Source organism: Scomber japonicus, chromosome 2 (genome assembly GCF_027409825.1).
Source record: "Scomber japonicus isolate fScoJap1 chromosome 2, fScoJap1.pri, whole genome shotgun sequence".
In the NCBI taxonomy this organism is placed as follows: Eukaryota; Metazoa; Chordata; class Actinopteri; order Scombriformes; family Scombridae; genus Scomber; species Scomber japonicus.
The window spans coordinates 6,679,856-6,697,236 of NC_070579.1; the positions used below are offsets into that span (position 1 = coordinate 6,679,856).

At 40.7% G+C, this 17,381-nt stretch overlaps 1 protein-coding gene across 1 annotated transcript; it reads left to right on the plus strand.

The window, feature by feature from the left end:
• The first annotated feature begins 3,712 nt into the window (after nucleotides 1-3,712).
• hoga1 (4-hydroxy-2-oxoglutarate aldolase 1) lies at nucleotides 3,713-15,561 on the plus strand. Its single transcript, XM_053341116.1, has 5 exons — nucleotides 3,713-4,256; nucleotides 5,580-5,708; nucleotides 9,481-9,608; nucleotides 11,451-11,585; nucleotides 15,493-15,561. Exons 1-5 carry the CDS (start codon nucleotides 4,037-4,039, stop codon nucleotides 15,559-15,561), a joined length of 681 nt encoding a protein of 226 aa, XP_053197091.1. The 5' UTR covers nucleotides 3,713-4,036.
• The last annotated feature ends 1,820 nt before the right edge of the window (nucleotides 15,562-17,381 follow it).

Here is a 17,381-nt window from a genome sequence, read left to right on the forward strand (position 1 = left end):
GGTTCATTATTACTCTCTTTAGTGAACCAGAATGTTTCATCAACTGTAGTATCAACATTATTTATCGTGGATGGGTATCTGTAGGTGCCATGTATGTCCACTGTTGATCCTTTTAAGGCACAGATCTCAGTAGAAGTGTAAGTCACTCCCCAGTCATTCTGACCCTGTACCACTGTAACACAGAGCACATCAGAAACCACAATCAGATTTATAACAAGTTAAGAATCAGTGAATAAGACAAAGTGGATCATGGCACCAATATGATTTTATCTTCAGTTGTCATTGTGCATCAATCTAACTAGAACTGAACTGGGTGAACACAGGCACAGAAAAGTCCAAAGACATTTAAACATACTTTGAAGTTACAGTACAAAAAACTATTTTAGATGCTGTTTACACTTAATCTCTCTGCAATGAGACAGAGCATGGTACAGTCTGAAGGTGCAGTGAAGGAACAAGAATATATTGAAGCTGTGAACATTAATGTGGTTTTACTGAACAGGATGAGAAGAAGAAACTGAATCATTAGAGAGTCTGTGCTTGTCTTTAGTTTCCTCTCTGTTAGTTCTTTGGTCAAGCTGCTGCTCAGCTAAGTGCGAAAACCACAAAGAAATGCAGAACATGACGTGTTGGATGGAAACTACTGAGAGCAACTAAAATAAAATAGGTGCTAATATGTTTTCATAGAAAGAGGAAACTGTCATAGTTGTAACAGCTAAAATAGTTGTCCAGCTCTACAGTACAGAGTGCAGAAATTAACAAACAGATTAAAAACATCAGGACAAGATAAAAGTCTCAGTGCATTGCTGTACCATCATAGAACTATGAATATATTCATATGCATGAATAAAAATATATGATTCTTACAATCTATGGAGGGAAGGAGGACAAACCATATCAGCCAGGCCCCACCCCTACCACTCATGACGCAGACACAGCTCAACATCTTAATATATTATTATTACAGGGTTAATATAATATTACAAATGTGCCTTATTTCAACATGCTACTATGAGTAAGTGTGCTAAATGTCATAAAATGTAAATGTAGATATACAGTACCTGACACAGAGAGAAGGAAGACAACAAATCCACTCGCTGCTGCTGTTAAACTCATAGCTGCTCCTCTCATCTCTCTGTGAGGCTTCAGAGACAATAAAATACATCAAATAATGTAAACAACATGTAATAGTCATATCAGTAAAAACTGTTCTACTTACAGCAGAGAAGGACGTTGTCTGTTAAGATGCTCGTCGTCTGTGATCTGTGAGCAGACGTCAGATAACAGGCTTAAAGTAAATGAGTACATTTCCTTCCTCTTTCTTATTATTATGAATATGCATGAGGGGCTAAGTGACAGTATAGGCGTATGTGACACCCAAGTGTTCCTGTTTTGTAGAGACCTAATGTGATCTTTGTAGAGATAATAAGACACCAGTGTTCTGGCCTTTTAGAAATTTAAAGAGAGAAGAGAAATAAAAACACGTTTTTATCATCTTCATGTTTTTAAGTGTGTGGACAGTTCAGTGTCTAAAGATAACACGTGACCGATGTGTGACATTTGGTTTGATGCATCTCCTCACACTTCTAGTGCATTTTGAGACACTCAATACACCACCATGAGTTCAAAGAGATGTAGTGCATCAGTATGGGAAGTAAGAAGTAACATGCTGAGCACAGTGTTTATTGTAAGTATTAAGAAACAAATACAAAATAATGTACATCAAAAAAGTGATACAGAGATCTGTGTTCAAATCAGATCACAACATGTTTTATATCTACAGTTGTAAACTCACTCATTCACAATCACTCTGACTGTAACACAGAGCTCATCAGAAATCAGTTCTTCTGCTGTGTAAAGATGCACCGATGCTCTCTACAGTTCATCTCTTTGACCTGTGAACTATGATACAGTTTAACTGAACAATAAAATAAAAAATGTTCGATCAGGTAGATTGTGTACTGAGATGTCCTTTATCTAAAGACAGTGTAAAGTGAATTCAGACATTTTCTTCTAAACACATTAAATAGGTCATAAATGTATTTCTAAAAAAGGTGTAGAAGCAGAAAAGGTCTGAGAAGCTGCCACAGTTCTTCTTCTGTGGTTTCTTTCTCTTCATGTTAATCCCAGATTGACTCTATGATGTTGAGATCAGGACTCTGTGAGGGGCCAAACCATCAGCTGCAGGATTCCTTATTCTTCTTCTTGTTGCTGAAGATAGTTGGTTATAACTCTGGCTGGATGTTTGGGCTCGTTGTCATGCTGCAGAATAAATTAAGGATTAATCAGACGCCTCATTGATTGTGTTGCATTGTGGATAAGAATCTAAACATCTAAAGTGCCTCAGACTTTAGCCTACTTTTACTTTTGAACACATAAAGATGAGTAGTTGTAGTAAAGAGGTTGTGACATGACGCACAACAAGCTAATAAAGCGGTAAACAGAACTACTCTCTGGAGACTGAAAATCTTATTAGTCTTTGGAGCCATTTCTAAACAAACTCAGTGCAGCAGCGTGGATTATTGATGTGTTTTTAACAATATTTAGACAATAACTGAGATCTTTGACACAGAGGAAAAAGATATATGAGGCTTGTGATATATGAGATCGGTTCATTGTTGGTTTCAAACATGAGATTTCTTGACATTAAGAAAAAAACCTAGAAAATTGCAGCCTTATCCAAAGAGTCCTTGTATTTGTGTTTGCCTCTCATTCAAATCAATGCAGTTCTACATTTGTCCACACGGTGGCGGTAGTGTAAAGGCTATCAGAGGCTGTACAGGCAATCATCGAGTTGTACAGTAGGTCAAAATCATATAGTCTGTATCTGTATCTCCTGTATGTAAAGAGATTATAGTCACAATGAACAGATACAACAACATGTCACTTCTCTTAACTTTTTTATTATTATTTTCTTTTTAGTCTTTATTCTCACTTGTCTGCTGCTGTTATTTGAGAGTTGGACAGACTGTTTTCAAGACAGAGAGAGTACAAATGCAGAAGCATGAAATCAGAAAAAGATGGAAAGAAGGAAGAAAGAAAGAAAAAAGGAAGGAAGGACAGAAAAAAGGAAGGAAGGAATGAAAAGAAGACAGGAAGGAAAAATGGAAGAAAGGGAGGAAGGAAAGATGGAAGGACAGAATGAAGGAATGTAGGAAGAAAGGAAGGACAGAAGGAAGGAAGGAAGAAAAGGAGGAAGGAAGGAAGGAAAGAAGAAAGGAAGGCAGGAGGGAGGGAAGAAAGGAAGGATGGACAGAAGGAAGGAAGGAAGAAAGGGAGGAAAGATGGAAGGAAGGAAGGAAGGAATGACGGAAGAAAGGGAGGAAAGAAAGATGGAAGGAAGGAAGGAAGGAAGGAATGATGGAAGAAAGGGAGGAAGGAAAAATGGAAAGAAGGAAGGATGGACAGAATGAAGGAAGAAAGAAATGGAGGAATGTTGAAGGACAGAAGAAGGAAAGGAAGAACGGAAAAGAACACAGGAAGGAAAGTCCACGGGCCGCATGTTTGACCCCCCCTTGTTTCTATGGTGACAGGTCCTCGGTCATCATGAGTGATCGGTGTCAATCTGCGTTAAACCAGAGACAAACTAATGCAGGATGAGCCCTCACTGATCCTGGGCGGAGCTTTGCGTTGCAACATAGTTTGTTAACATTGTGTGCAGAGACAACTCGGTGTGTTTACCTGTTTGTCAGGTGTGTGTGTGTGTGTCCGTGAGGTGAATCAACGTCTCGGCCATGTGTGTTAGTGTTGTGTTACCCATGTGAAATTAACAGATAAGCGATAAGAGTCTAAAACGCAGCTTTAACGCACAACGTGGCCGATTAAAACAGCTGCTGCTTCATGAACCGAGTCGCTAAAAAGTGTGTTGTTGCGATATTTGAGATAACAGCAAAAGTTTCTCCCCCAAAAAATCCCTAATTCTTGTTAATATTTGCTGAGGCCGGTTAGTGATTAACTTGCAGCAGCTGCACAGTCCCAGCACAGCACGCGCTACACAGAGAGAGCGAGCCACTCCGGTCATTGAGTCCGCTTCACCATGCACTGTGTCCGGGTTTGGAGGAGTGTGAGTCCCGCGTGTCGAGCAGCTCATTCCGCATTATGGAGACGAGCTCAGAGCCGCACAGCAACAACCACCACCAGGCTGGACCTCAGCGGGATTTATCCGCCTATAGCGACTCCTTTCACCGCCAAGGAGGACGTGGACTACCAGAGACTGGAGGACAACCTGCAGAAATATGCAAAGATACCATTTAAAGGTAACACAGAACTGAAGATACACGACTCAAACTAATCCACAGCTTTTTTTCTGCAGGGTTAGTGCAGGTTACATTCCCAAAAGTAGGGTTCAGGTACTAGCAGGGGTCACTGAGAGGGATCAAAGTAGTTCCTATAGTAACAAGAAGGATAATTTAATGTCAAAAAGAAACCTACTGCATGTCACTCTGTTTGATAAATATAGTACCATAGCCTAGTTGTCATTATATGCATGTTTGGCTCAGATTGGATCACGTGATAACACCCAATGAAAATGCAGCAGGTAGTTTAACTATATGCATGACTGTAGTGAACACTGACTTCAGACATATTGGAAATATCTTCAGTTTTGGTGAATATAACAACTCATTTCACAGAGTTTAAGGCCTGTGGAGACTCCTCTGATGTCTGTCTGTCTGTCACCAGTATTATTTGTTTAGGGATCCGACAGAGAGGACAAAGTTCAGCACTGAGGTAAAAACGAAAAATTAAGTTAGAAGTCATTTGTCGCCACCTGGTGTTCATTTATGTGTACTACAACTAAAGTCTCTTTTTAGAAATACTGTTAGTTTTTCCCCCACTGTTGCTATTTACTGCTACAGCTGGTAGAACCTGCAGTGTATTGTTAGACTTAGATTATATATGTGTTTCTAATATTCTTCATTAGTTTAGAGGAAAGAAGGAAAGAAGGAAGGAAGGAAGGAAGGAAGGAAGGAAGGAAGGAAGGAGTGAGTGAGGGAGGGAGGAAACAAGGAAGAAGGGAGGGAGAAAGGAAACGAGGAAGGAAGGGAGGAAGGTGGGGGAGGAAAGAAAGAGAGAAAGGAGGAAGGGAAGAGAGAAGGAGGTAGGGAGGGAGGAAAGAAGGAAGGGAAGGAAGAGAAGGAAGGGAGGAAGGAAGGAAGGGAGGAAGGTGGGGGAGGAAAGAAAGAGAGAGAAGGAGGAAGGGAGGAAGGAAAGGAAGGAGGGAAGGAAGGAAGGGAAGAAAGGAAGGAAGGAGGAAAGAAGGAAAGGAAAGAAGGAAGGAAGGAGGGAAGAAAAGAGAAAGAAGGGAAGAAGGAAGGATGGAGGAAAGAAGGAAGTTAGGAGTGGGGCAGGGAGGGAGGGAGGGATGGAGGAAGGAAAGAAAGGAAGGAAGGAAGGAAAGGAAGGAAGGAGGGAGGGAGGAAAGAAAGAAGGAACAGTGAAAACCGACGGGGTCAGTTTGACCCGGGAGGTCGACAGGAAGGTGAAGTGTGTGTGTTGTGTTTCAGGTCTGGTGGTTCAAGGAAACAAGGAAGGAAGGAAGGAAGGAAGGAGGGAAGGTGAATGTGTGTGTTGTGTTTCAGGTCTGGTGGTTCAAGGCTCTAACGGTGAATATCCGTACCTGACGGAGGAGGAGCGGGTGGAGGTGGTGAGGAGAGTCAGACGCTCGCTGCCAGCCCAGAAACTGGTGATGGCAGGATCCGGCTGTGAATGTAGGTCTGAGGGTGTGTGTGTGTGTGTGTGTGTGTGTGTGTGTGTGTGTGTGTGTGTGTGTGTGTGTTTCTCTGTGTGTTTCTCTCTGTGTGTGTGTGTCTTTGAGAGTGTGTGTGTGTGTGTGTGTGTATGTGTGTGTGTGTGTGTGTGTGTGTGTGTGTGTGTGTGTGTTTCTCTGAGTGTGTGTGTTTCTCTGAGTGTGTGTGTTTGTATGTGTGTGTGTGTCTCTGAGTGAGTGTGTGTGTTTCTCCGAGTGTGTGTGTTTGTATGTGTGTGTGTGTCTCTGAGTGAGTGTGTGTGTTTCTCCGAGTGTGTGTGTGTGTGTGTGTGTGTGTGTCTCTGAGTGTGTGTGTGTGTTTCTCTAAGCATGTGTTTGTGTGTGTGTGTTTCTGTGTTTTTCTGTGTGTGTGTGTGTTTCTGAGTGAGTATGAGTGTGTGTGTGTGTCTCTGAGTGTGTTTCTGTGTGTGTGTTTCTTTGAGAGTGTGTGTGTCTATGTGTGTGTGTCTGTGTGTGTTTCTCTGAGAGTGTGTGTGTGTGTTTCTCTGTGTGTGTTTCTGTGTGTGTGTTTCTTTGAGAGAGTGTGTGTGTGTGTGTGTGTTTCTCTGTGTGTATATGTGAGTGTGTGTGTATGTGTGTGTGTGTGTGTGTGTTTCTCTGTGTGTGTGTATGTGTGCGTGTGTGTGTTTCTCTGAGTGAGTGTGTGTGTGTGTGTTTCTCTGAGTGTGTGTCCGTCTGTGTGTGTGTGTTTCTCTGAGTGTGTGTCCGTCTGTGTGTGTGTTTCACTGAGTGTGTGTGTTTCTCTGAATGTGTGTGTTTCTCTGAATGTGTGTGTGTGTGTGTTTCTCTGAGTGTGTGTCCGTCTGTGTGTGTGTTTCACTGAGTGTGTGTGTTTCTCTGAATGTGTGTGTGTGTGTGTGTGTGTGTGTGTGTGTGTGTGTGTATGTGTGTGTGCTCTCATTCTGTTTAATACTAACCGTTACTAACTAAAGCTTTTTTTGACAACCTCAGACTTGAACTATTAAAGTTATAAATTGAGATGAGAGTTTAACTTCATGTCGGCAGTTTTTAATTATTTCTAAAATTATTCTCATTTTTCAGAAGTTGACACTCTGTCAAAACACAAGTTGTGTCTCATACTTAAAACACACTTTCAGAGACACACTTTCTCAAAGACGACTTTAATCAAACTCATTTTTGGCACTAATTTATTTTTTAATTATTATTTTTTACTTTTGTTCCATTTGAAGTTTAACGTCTTCAACTTCTATAAAAACTGTGAAAGTGGAGGTGGTGTAAAACTTCTGTCATCTGGTATTACTGTGTGTGTGTGTGTGTGTGTGTGTTTCTCTGAGTGACTGTGTGTGTGTGTGTGTGTGTTTGTTTCTCTGAGTGACTGTGTGTGTGTGTGTGTGTTGGGTTCTCTGAGTGAGTGTGTGTGTGTGTGTCTGTCTGTGTGTGTGAGTGTGTGTGTGTGTGTTTCTCTGAGTGAGTGTGTGTGTTTCTTTGTGTGTGTGTGTGTTTCTGTCTGTGTGTGTGAGTGTGTGTGTGTATGTTTCTGTCTGTGTGTGTGAGTGTGTGTGTGTGTGTTTCTCTGAGTGCGTGTGTGTGTGTTTCTGAGTGTGTGTGTGTGTTTCTGTCTGTGTGTGTGTATGTGTTTCTCTGAGTGTGTGTGTTTCTCTGTGTGTGTGTGTGTGTGTGTGTGTGTTTCTCTGAGTGTGTGTGTGTTTCTCTGAGTGTGTGTGTGTGTTTCTCTGAGTGTGTGTGTGTGTGTTTCTCTGAGTGTGTGTGTGTTTCTCTGAGTGTGTGTGTGTTTCTCTGTGTGTGTGTGTGTGTGTGTGCGTACGTGTGTTTCTCTGAGTGACTGTGTGTGTGTGTGTTTGTTTCTCTGAGTGACTGTGTGTGTGTGTGTGTGTTTGTGTGTTTCTCTGAGTGACTGTGTGTGTGTGTGTGTGTTTCTCTGAGTGAGTGTGTGTGTGTTTCTGTGTGTGTGTGTGTGTGTGTGTGTTTCTGTGTGTGTGTGTGTTTGCTTCTGTGTGTGTGTGTGTTTCTCTGAGTGACTGTGTGTGTGTTTCTCTGTGTGTGTGTGTGTGTGAGTGAGTGTGTGTGTGCGTACATGTGTTTCTCTGAGTGTGTGTGTTTCTGTGTGTGTGTGTGTTTCTCTGAGTGAGTGTGTTTCTGTGTGTGTTTCTCTGTGTGTGTGTGTTTCTCTGAGTGTGTGTGTTTCTCTGAGTGAGTGTGTTTCTGTGTGTGTGTTTCTCTGAGTGTGTGTGTTTCTGTGTGTGTGTGTGTTTCTCTGAGTCAGTGTGTTTCTGTGTGTGTTTCTCTGTGTGTGTGTGTTTCTCTGAGTGTGTGTGTTTCTCTGAGTGAGTGTGTTTCTGTGTGTGTGTTTCTCTGTGTGAGTGTGTGTTTCTCTGTGTGTGTGTGTGTGTTTGTGTGTGTGTGTGTTTGTGTGTGTTTCTCTGAGTGAGTGTGTTTCTGTGTGTGTATGTGTGTGTTTCTCTGAGTGAGTGTGTGTGTGTTTCTGCGTGTGTGTGTGTTTCTCTGAGTGTGTTTGTGTGTGTGCGTGTGTGTGTGTGTGTGTGTTTCTCTTAGTGTGTTTGTGTGTGTTTCTGTGTGTGTGTTTCTGCATGTGTGTGTTTCTCTGAGTGTGTTTAAACTTCCTTTTCGGTTTCTTAACATTCAGACCAGATATTCAACCATTCCCCTTTGTTTAAATGTCACAGTTTCACACACACTGAAACCTTACTTACAAAAAGCAGTTAGTTAATTAATAAACACACACACACACACACACACACACACACACACACACACACACACACACACCATCAAACCATCATTATACTCATTTTCATTCATATTTTCATAGTGTGCTTTAATACAATTTGAGCTAAAGACGTATAAATGAGCTCAGATTGACGCTCGTGTTTCCAATAGAGAGACCTTGATTTTAAGCTCGTTATGAGCCGGTGATGTCATTAATTTTTATGGGCTGATAATTGAAATCAAGCGAGTCTGTAACAGTTTTAATGGCCTGTTGAGTCGCTCTCATAATGAACATTCATAGCTCTACAATACAGTACAGTACAGTACAGCACCGCTTTGTTTCGTCTTCTTCTTCTCCTCACTAACTCATAATGTAAAACCTCCTGGGCTTTTTTTTTTTTTTTTTTCTCTCTTCATGAATTATTTCACATGTATTTATTCAATAAATATTCCAGGGACACCGGGCGTATTTGTTACATAAATCGTCTGCTTGGCCTTTCCTTCCAAGGATTGCTGCCGGTGGAGGAACTGAAGCTCTTTCTGTTGTTGCTCTGCAGGAAATATAAAAACATGAATAATGCCTTGTTTGTTTGTTTGTTTGCAATGAGGGAATTTCACATGCAGGTTCAGTTCTCCAGCAGCAGCCTTCTTATGGTATTCATTCACCCATCTGTTCTTTTTTTTTTTAATATATACAGTATATACATGTTGTATTTATGATTAAATTGGAAAAAGAAGACATTATTGGAAGTGAAGGGACTGTACGTGAGAGAGAATATAAAGGAGGTTTATAAGAGAAACACAACAACATGGACGAGTATAGAACCTTGTAATTTCCTCCTTTTAGTCCCTTTTAGTGTGTCGTAATAAAAGGTTTTTGACAGACCTGTGTGTGTGTGTGTGTGTGTGTGTGTGTGTGTGTGTGTGTGTGTGTCTGTGTGTCTGTCTGTGTGTGTGTGTGTGTGTGTGTGTGTGTGTTTTCTTTTCACCCCCTGTCTGCTCAGCCACCAGAGCAACGGTGCAGCTCACCGAGAAGATGGCGGCAGCCGGAGCCGACGCCGTCCTCGTGGTGACACCATGCTTCTATAAAGGCAAGATGGACAGCCGCGCTTTGATCCAGCACTTCACCAAGGTCAGCCAACAGCGCAAACACACACACACACACACACCTTAACCCTAAAACAGCTATTTGAAGAAGCGAAGATCAGCCGAAATATTCTCACTGTTAAGATTTAAAACTTAAAGAAAGGTGTGTAGGAGGAAGATGCAATCAAACACACTGTCTCGCTTACTGTTTGTTTTATTTAGTTTAGTTTATTAAGTTTTATTAAGTTACTGCAACATTTTGGTAACAGTACGATGACTTAATATGTGCAATAAATGGTTTCCACCATAGACTGTACTGTATATACAGACATCAAAGCCTCTTTAAGTCTTCAAATCTTATTAACTGAGAGGTTTTTCAAAATAAAGGGCCAGAACATTTATTAGAGGGCCTGAATTTAGTGATTGAGATCAAAACTCATCCACAAATGATGTGACTTAGTATTTCTTGAAAGTTTAGTTGAAGCTTTTTTAATGGGAGTCAGTTGGAGCATCCGGTGGCTGCAGCTTTATATTTTAAGGAACCTCAGGTGGTTTGAGGTGCTGGTTTTCAAAAGGGACTAAATGAGACACAGGGATCAAGAGAAAAACATTAAATTGATTAAAGCTACAAGCAGAGATGATCAGGCCCTCGCTCCCCCGTCCCTTCCCGAAACAGCGACATTCACCTCAATGTCACACCTGTCAGGTTGAACGGAGGCAAAGATTTTTTTTTTTTTTTTAAAGATTTTGTTGGCATAGACGCCTTTATTTAACAGTAGACCGACAGGAAACATGGGAGTGAGAGGGGGGTGTGACATGCAGCAAAGGACCTCCGATCGGGATTCGAACCGGGGTCGGCTGCGTATGTGGCATGCGCTCTAACCACTCGACCACCTGCGCGCCAAACGGAGGCAAAGATTTTGATAATTTTTCATCTTGAAGGTCCAAATATGATACTGACTGAATTCGAAGTCGGTTGGATAAAATCTGTAAATTGCAAAAATGGAGGCAAAATCGAATCTTCAAAATAAAAATGGACGACTTCCTGTTGGAGTTACGGTAGGGGTCCAAGAGACTTTTTTGTGCGTCTTTACATGATACATATGTGTACCAAATTTCGTTTGTCTACATCAATCTGGAGCGAGGGTCTCATTTTTTATCATTTTGTGAGGGGTGCAGTGGCGCCATTTGGCCAGCAGTTCCTGTTTTATGGAGAAACATCAAAATTCCCCACATCGCCACACGGCGGCAACCCGGTATAACAGAGGAAAAAGATTTTCATAACTTTCCATCTGCAATATCTTAAGATGATTCTGAGTGAATTTGAAATCGGTCGGATTAAATCAGTAGGAGGAGTTTGTTAAAGTACAATGTGTGGAAATCGCGAAAATGGCGGCAAAATCAACTTTTCAAAATAAAAATGGACGACTTCCTGTTGGAGTTACGGTATGGGTCCAAGAGACTTTTTTGTGCATCTATACATAATGCATATCTGTACCAAATTTAGTTTTTCTACATCAATCTGGTGCTAGGGGCTCAATTTTTTTAATTTTCTAGGAGGCGCCCATTTCCACAAGCCTTGAAATATAGATTTTTTTTGCCAGGTCTGAGGAGTTTGTAAATTTTCATGAGTTTTGGAAGAACAGTAATAATAGTTCCTACAGATCCAACAGGGCCTTTGCACTGTGCAGTTAAAGTTTTAGTCATAGTAGAACTTAATGTTGAGAGTTTGAAATCTAATCTGGGTCATTAAAATTCACAGTAAGTATCTTTCATTTGCTTTCTCCCACCTGTATTTCCAGGTCAGTCTGGGATTCAGAGCGGAGGGATCTTTTTGTTCACGTAGGCAGGATGTTGTGTTTGAGGGTCTCTCCGTCTCCCCCTGCAGGTGGCGGACAGCAGCCCGGTGCCGGTGGTTCTGTACAGCGTGCCGGCCAACACGGGGCTGGAGCTGCCGGTGGACGCTGTGGTGCATCTCTCTCAGCACCCAAACATCCTGGGCATCAAAGACAGCGGAGGAGACGTAAGAAAACACTTCTTGTGTGTGTGTGTGTGTGTGTGTGTGTGTGTGTGTGTGTGTGTGTGTGTGTGTGTGTCACTGTGCTGCATTTAGAGACAAAGCATCTCTGTGTTTACAAAGCAGCAGACAGCACATTTCCATATAGTGTGTCAGGGTTTGAATCTCATTTACATCGTGCTGTTTGATGTTAGCCCGACAACGTCTCCGTCTCATGGAGGTCAGTTTTTGTTTTTTTCTTTGAGAAGCCTAAAAAAACACCAAAGTGAGTCTGAGCAGGTGAATCAGCTCAGGAAGGAAACTATGAGGAGTGTTTTTAGACATTTTTTAGACATTTTTCAACAACTTCTCAACCTTGAAAACAACTTTTTTTGAGTATAGTGGTTTGATAACGATTCCTGAGCAGTTGCCGTGTTATCCAGCACTATACGGTCTCCTGAAACTCTGAACAGATACCATAAATAAAAGGTAGACTATAAAATATAGAAGGTAGAAATTGTAGGTTATTGCTGCAAGACTCATCCTGCACCACTCCAAGAACACTCAAGAACAAAACAAAAAGTCTAAAGTCATGTTAGCAGCAGTGTGAGCTATAATTTACACTACGCACCACTTCATTAGTCCATCAGAACTACAAAACATCATGTTCAACAAGTATTTCTGCAACACATACACAGTATAAGTCAAATGTTCACTCACATACTTCATTCACTTTATTTTGATTTTCACCAACTGCTCAGAAAAGTATTTAATATAAACCAGAAAGTGTTGGACAGCTACGATTTCTTCCACAAAAATAATAACTAAGCCGCCTTTGATGGCAGTAGCCGTCAACTGAACTTATTTTTCTGTGCATTTTGAAGTACTGTGTTAGAAAAGGTTGATGGAAAAGGCCGAAATTTGTCAGTTTAGCAAAAAATATTTTTTTTTGCCTTTTGTACGAAAGAAATCGAGAGGTTAATCAGTATTTATCCAAAATAAAATATACCTCTTATATATACCCTAGCCTCTTTCTCACCACCTCTACCCGAAACATTGACACTACGTCTGAGAGCTTTCTGTAGGTAACTCGACTGCTAGCTTGGCTGCTAGCTCGGCGGCTAACTCAGCTAACTGGCTAACTGTAGACTGTAGTAGTAGTAGTGTGTGCTGAATGTATTTATACCTCTACAGCAGCAGGGGCGGGTTTATGCTAATCACTAAATCCTGAACACAGAAATCTTGAAACACAGTTTGTGAAGCCTAGCTCCACAATTCAAATCTAAATGGTTGAAATGCTTTTTACACCTTTTTTAGAAATACATTTATGACCTATTTAATGTGTTTAGAACAAAATGTCTGAATTCACTTTACACAGTCTTTAAATCACTCTGAATCACAACTCATAACTGATTGATTGAACTGTTTGCGTTCGTCTCGTCTCATTATCCACTTGTCAGCTGTATTTCAAACACTTTGAGTTGCACTAACCTGAACTATAGTTATAAATAGATGATAAAGTTTGATGGATTTGATTTGATTTCAGCAATAATTGACTCAATTGAGCCAATTTGAAAATGAGCTATTCCATCGTTTTAATCCGATTTTACTTCAAACTGCTGCAGATGGAGAACAAAGAAGCTATTTTTGAGGTAGTTAGCTGCTGTGGCTACATGGTTAGCATGTGTATAACCTGACATTGTGTGAGTGGAGGTTAATTTAACTCAACAACAATTCAACAATCAGACATCCATTTCTAAAAAGAAAAAAAAACCTATACTTAAATTGCATTGCTCTTCAAAAAGACTTAAATCACAACTCATTGCTGTTTTTTCCCCTCCAGTGAATGAATGAAGATTATCAGGTGAAGAATATTGTGTCAGTGTAAAGTAGCAGGTCAAAAAAAGGTTGATTATCATAATGGGCTTTGGTCAGGATGTGCTGAAAAGGAAACTTCACTTCGCTCTTAACAAAAGATTTATTTAAATAATCAGGAATTGTAATCGGAGCAGCGATAAATGAAAGATGAGATGAGGAGGGTCATGGGTCTCCAAGTCTGAATGAAAAAGATACAAGATTAAACTATCCCCATGTCTTTTTTAAAAGGTAAATTATGTTTTTAAACTAAATGTAAACGGGATAAAAACCTCTCACTTGGTCACCCATGTATAATTGTCTATGAGCAGCACTACCTCAGACTCTGCCTCCATCATTAATACAGCATCTTCGTATGATTACTTAAAACTATTTTGAAATCTGACGCATAGTTTCAGTGTTAAAACTGATAAAATAATTGCTGTCTGTGGTTCTATATGAGCTGTGGCAATAATTTAGAAAAATAATAGCTTGCAGCAACATATTGGAGAAAATAAAAGAACTATGAACTTTCAAAATTTGAACTTTGAACTTTGGTCTAAATTTGAATAATCTCTTATACCCCATTTCCACTGAGCTGGAGCTCAGTTGGTTCTAATCCAAGCACCTCTTACGAACCGGTTGCTTTTTCCACTGGCAAGGAGCCACGCGGTTACGTCACTGTATAACGTAGCCAGCGCACACCTTTTTGAAGCACTTCCATGATTCACCAGTGAGAGGCAGCAACATGGCGCAAGGCATCTAGCCTGCCGGAAACGAAAAAGAAGAAGAAGAAGGAGACAGCTCTGGCAAAAAAATGATAAAAATAGTACTATTAATCAACAAATCTTTAACCCTCTGTAAATGCCACAGTAGTGAGCTAATGAACGTTAACCCTGCTAGTCTGCTAATAAACGGTAGCCCCGCTAGCCGGCTAATAAATGTTAGCCCCGCTAGCCGGCTAATAGACCAGCAAAGAGTTGGTGCTCGGTCTGGCTCCTGTTCTGAGGCTCGGGACTGGAGCTTTGGCGGTGGAAAAGCAAAGAAACGGTGCTTAGTCAGGCTCTGGCTCCGAACCAGCACCAGCTCCAGCTCCAGCTCGGTGGAAAAGGGGTATTAGATATGTGGGAACATAGACACGTTCCTGCCTAAACAAGCCCTTAATTAGAAGTAAAGGAGAAAAAAGGTAAGTGAGGGAAAGAAAGTGGAATAAATAAAATAAAATAAAATAAAATAGTGAATCTTTACTGCAGTCAGAAACTCCAGTGAATTAACAGGCGTGAATCTGTTAGCATCATATCAAGAAAATGTATTTCTATCATATTATCTGGAACTTTATACCAACTTTTTTATGCCGGTATATGAAAAATAACACCATATGGGACAAAAGAGCTAGTTAATTAATAATTAGAGTTTTTAAATCATTGCAGGAATAATAGTAATGTTAGTTCTTAGTAGACACAACGCTGGATTCCTGTTTTTATCTGAGCTGCAGAGTTTCATCCATCTGGCTACTGTAGACTGTGTGTGTGTGTGTGTGTGTGTGTGTGTGGTTTTTATCCTGCAGGGTTAGTTGTTGGAGGGGGTAAAAAAAGAAAAGAAAAGAAAAAGAGGACAGTTCAGTTTTGCTCTGGTCGAGCTCTTAATACCGTTTTCGTCTGTGTGGGAAGTGTTTTGCACGAAGTTGCAAATGGATTTCTTGATTTGGGAAATAACATGTTTGTCCACTTGCTGGGAGACAGATGCGTGGGAGTAGTTCAAGCACGGAGCGGCCCTGCTCAATTGTAGGCGTGAAGAGGCCAAACACAGAAAACAAGGGGTGATGGGTCAATTTGAGGAAGGCGGACAAGTTGCAGAAAGATTATTCAGAACACGAGTGGCAAACATATTTCTCCACATCAGCCAGCTCCTGCTATTTGGCACATTATATTTTTTTATTTTTTTATTTTTTTTAGGATTGACAGCTTTTGATGGAATTGAATCTTCATATATTTTGGCCAAATTATATCTGAAAGAGGGTTTTGAGGGACAGGCAGAAGGGGCATATTTCCAGAGAGGTAAATTGGTGTGTTATTTGCAGACGGCGGGTCTTCTGCGGACAGGCTCGTCCTCCTCGTTTCGATTTGTCTCACAGCGTCTGACTGCATGATCATACTTGATTGATCTGAAATTGCGTATGATTGGTTTGCGTGTGTTGTTTTCTTTCTTTCTCTCCTCCACTCCCCCCCACCCCCCCACCCCCCCGCCTTTGTTTCTGTCTTTCGTGCTATTTTGTGTGCAGTGAAATTTCTGTGCTTTTGTAGCTTTTACAGCAGCAAATGAAAAAATACTTTTATCATCGGAATAATTTGAAGGTTGGTCAGCGTGATCGTGACAAAGAACCAAAAAAGAGATAGATAGATTTAGATCTTTATCGTCAAGGAGGGAGGAAGGAAGGAAGAAGGGAGGGAGGGAGGAAAGAAGGAAGGAAAGGAGGGAGGGAGGAAGGAAGGAAGGAGGAAGGAGAGGAAGGAAAGGAAGGAAGGAAGGAAGGAAAGAAGGGAAGAAGGAAGGGAGGAAGGACAATTGGAAGGAAGGAAGGAAAGAAGGAAGGAATGAAGGAAGGAAGGGAAGAAGGACAGATGGAAGGAAGGAAAGAAGGAAGGAAGGAAGGAATAATGTCAAGGGAGGAAGGAAGGAAGGAAGGAAGGAAGAAGGACAGATGGAAGGAAGGAGGGAAGGAAGGAGGGAAGGAAGGAATAATGTCAAGGAAGGAAGGAAGGAAGGAATAATGTGAGGAAACTGAGTCAGGAACAATATACGAGGGTTAAAATTTGACTTTATTTCATCAGAATCTTGTATTATCAAGTTTTAGTTCTAGTTTCCATGTTTCCATGACGATGTCAGGTTGTAAATTACACACATATAAATCTTTTTATAAAGTGACGATCCTGACAGTTTAACATACGTGTAATTTATACATAATGTTTTTCTTTCTTTCTCACTCATTTAATTCTATTTTTCTTTTCTTTTGTTTTTTTAAACACATAAAAGAATAAAAGATCAAATCATATCTAATCACATATAACACATGTAAAAAAAACATTTAATTTAAAAAAAAGGTGAAAATTGGGAATTTTTTGGTTTGGTTTTGTTTTTTCTCATTTTGACAAAAGCTGCTGATTGTTTTATATTAAATTAAATTATTAAAAAAAAGAAAAAAAAGTGTCTTGATTTAATTCACGAGCAGCGAACGTGGAGACGATACCTTCAAATTCATTAAGCTCATACTTTTAATCAACTGACAAAGCAGTTAGCGACGTTAAAGTATCGTTATGTTTAAATGTTCATGACTATTTAAGATGTAACTATTACTCCACGGAAGGAAGGAAGGAAGGACGGAAGGAAGGAAGGAAGGAAATACTCATTAGCTGCAGAAACTTAACCCTCTACTGTGTGAATGAAGGAAGGAAGGAAGGAAAGAAAGATGGAAGGAAGGAATAAAGAAAGGGAAGAAGGACAGATGGAAGGAAGGGAAGAAGGACAGATGGAAGGAAGAAAGGAAGAGAAGGAAGGAAAGATGGAAGAAAGGAAGAGAAAGCAGTTAGCGACGTTAAAGTATCGTTATGTTTAAATGTTCATGACTATTTTGCGAGCTGATGATGTAACTATAACTCCGCCAAAGGAAGGAAGGAAGGAAGGAAGGAAGGAAGGACGGAAGGAAGGAAGGAAGGAAGGAAGGAAATACTCATTAGCTGCAGAAACTTAACCCTCTACTGTGTGAATGAAGGAAGGAAGGAAAGAATTAATGAAGGAAGGAAGGACAGATGGAAGGAAGGAATGATGGAAGGAATAAAGAAAGGGAGCAAGGACAGATGGAAGCAAGGAAGCAAGGAAAGAAGGGAAGAAGGACAGATGGAAGGAAGGAAAGATGGAAGGAATAAAGAAAGGGAGCAAGGACAGATGGAAGGAAGGAATAAAGAAAGGGAA

What these genes read in the sequence shown, in the direction of transcription:
- hoga1 (XM_053341116.1), top strand. Translation starts at nt 4,037, where the DNA reads ATGCACTGTGTCCGGGTTTGGAGGAGTGTGAGTCCCGCGTGTCGAGCA. An exon ending in GGCAGGATCCGGCTGTGAAT is followed by an intron (nt 5,709 to 9,480) that starts GTAGGTCTGAGG and finishes CTGTCTGCTCAG; the next exon opens with CCACCAGAGCAACGGTGCAG. An exon ending in TGATCCAGCACTTCACCAAG is followed by an intron (nt 9,609 to 11,450) that starts GTCAGCCAACAG and finishes CTCCCCCTGCAG; the next exon opens with GTGGCGGACAGCAGCCCGGT.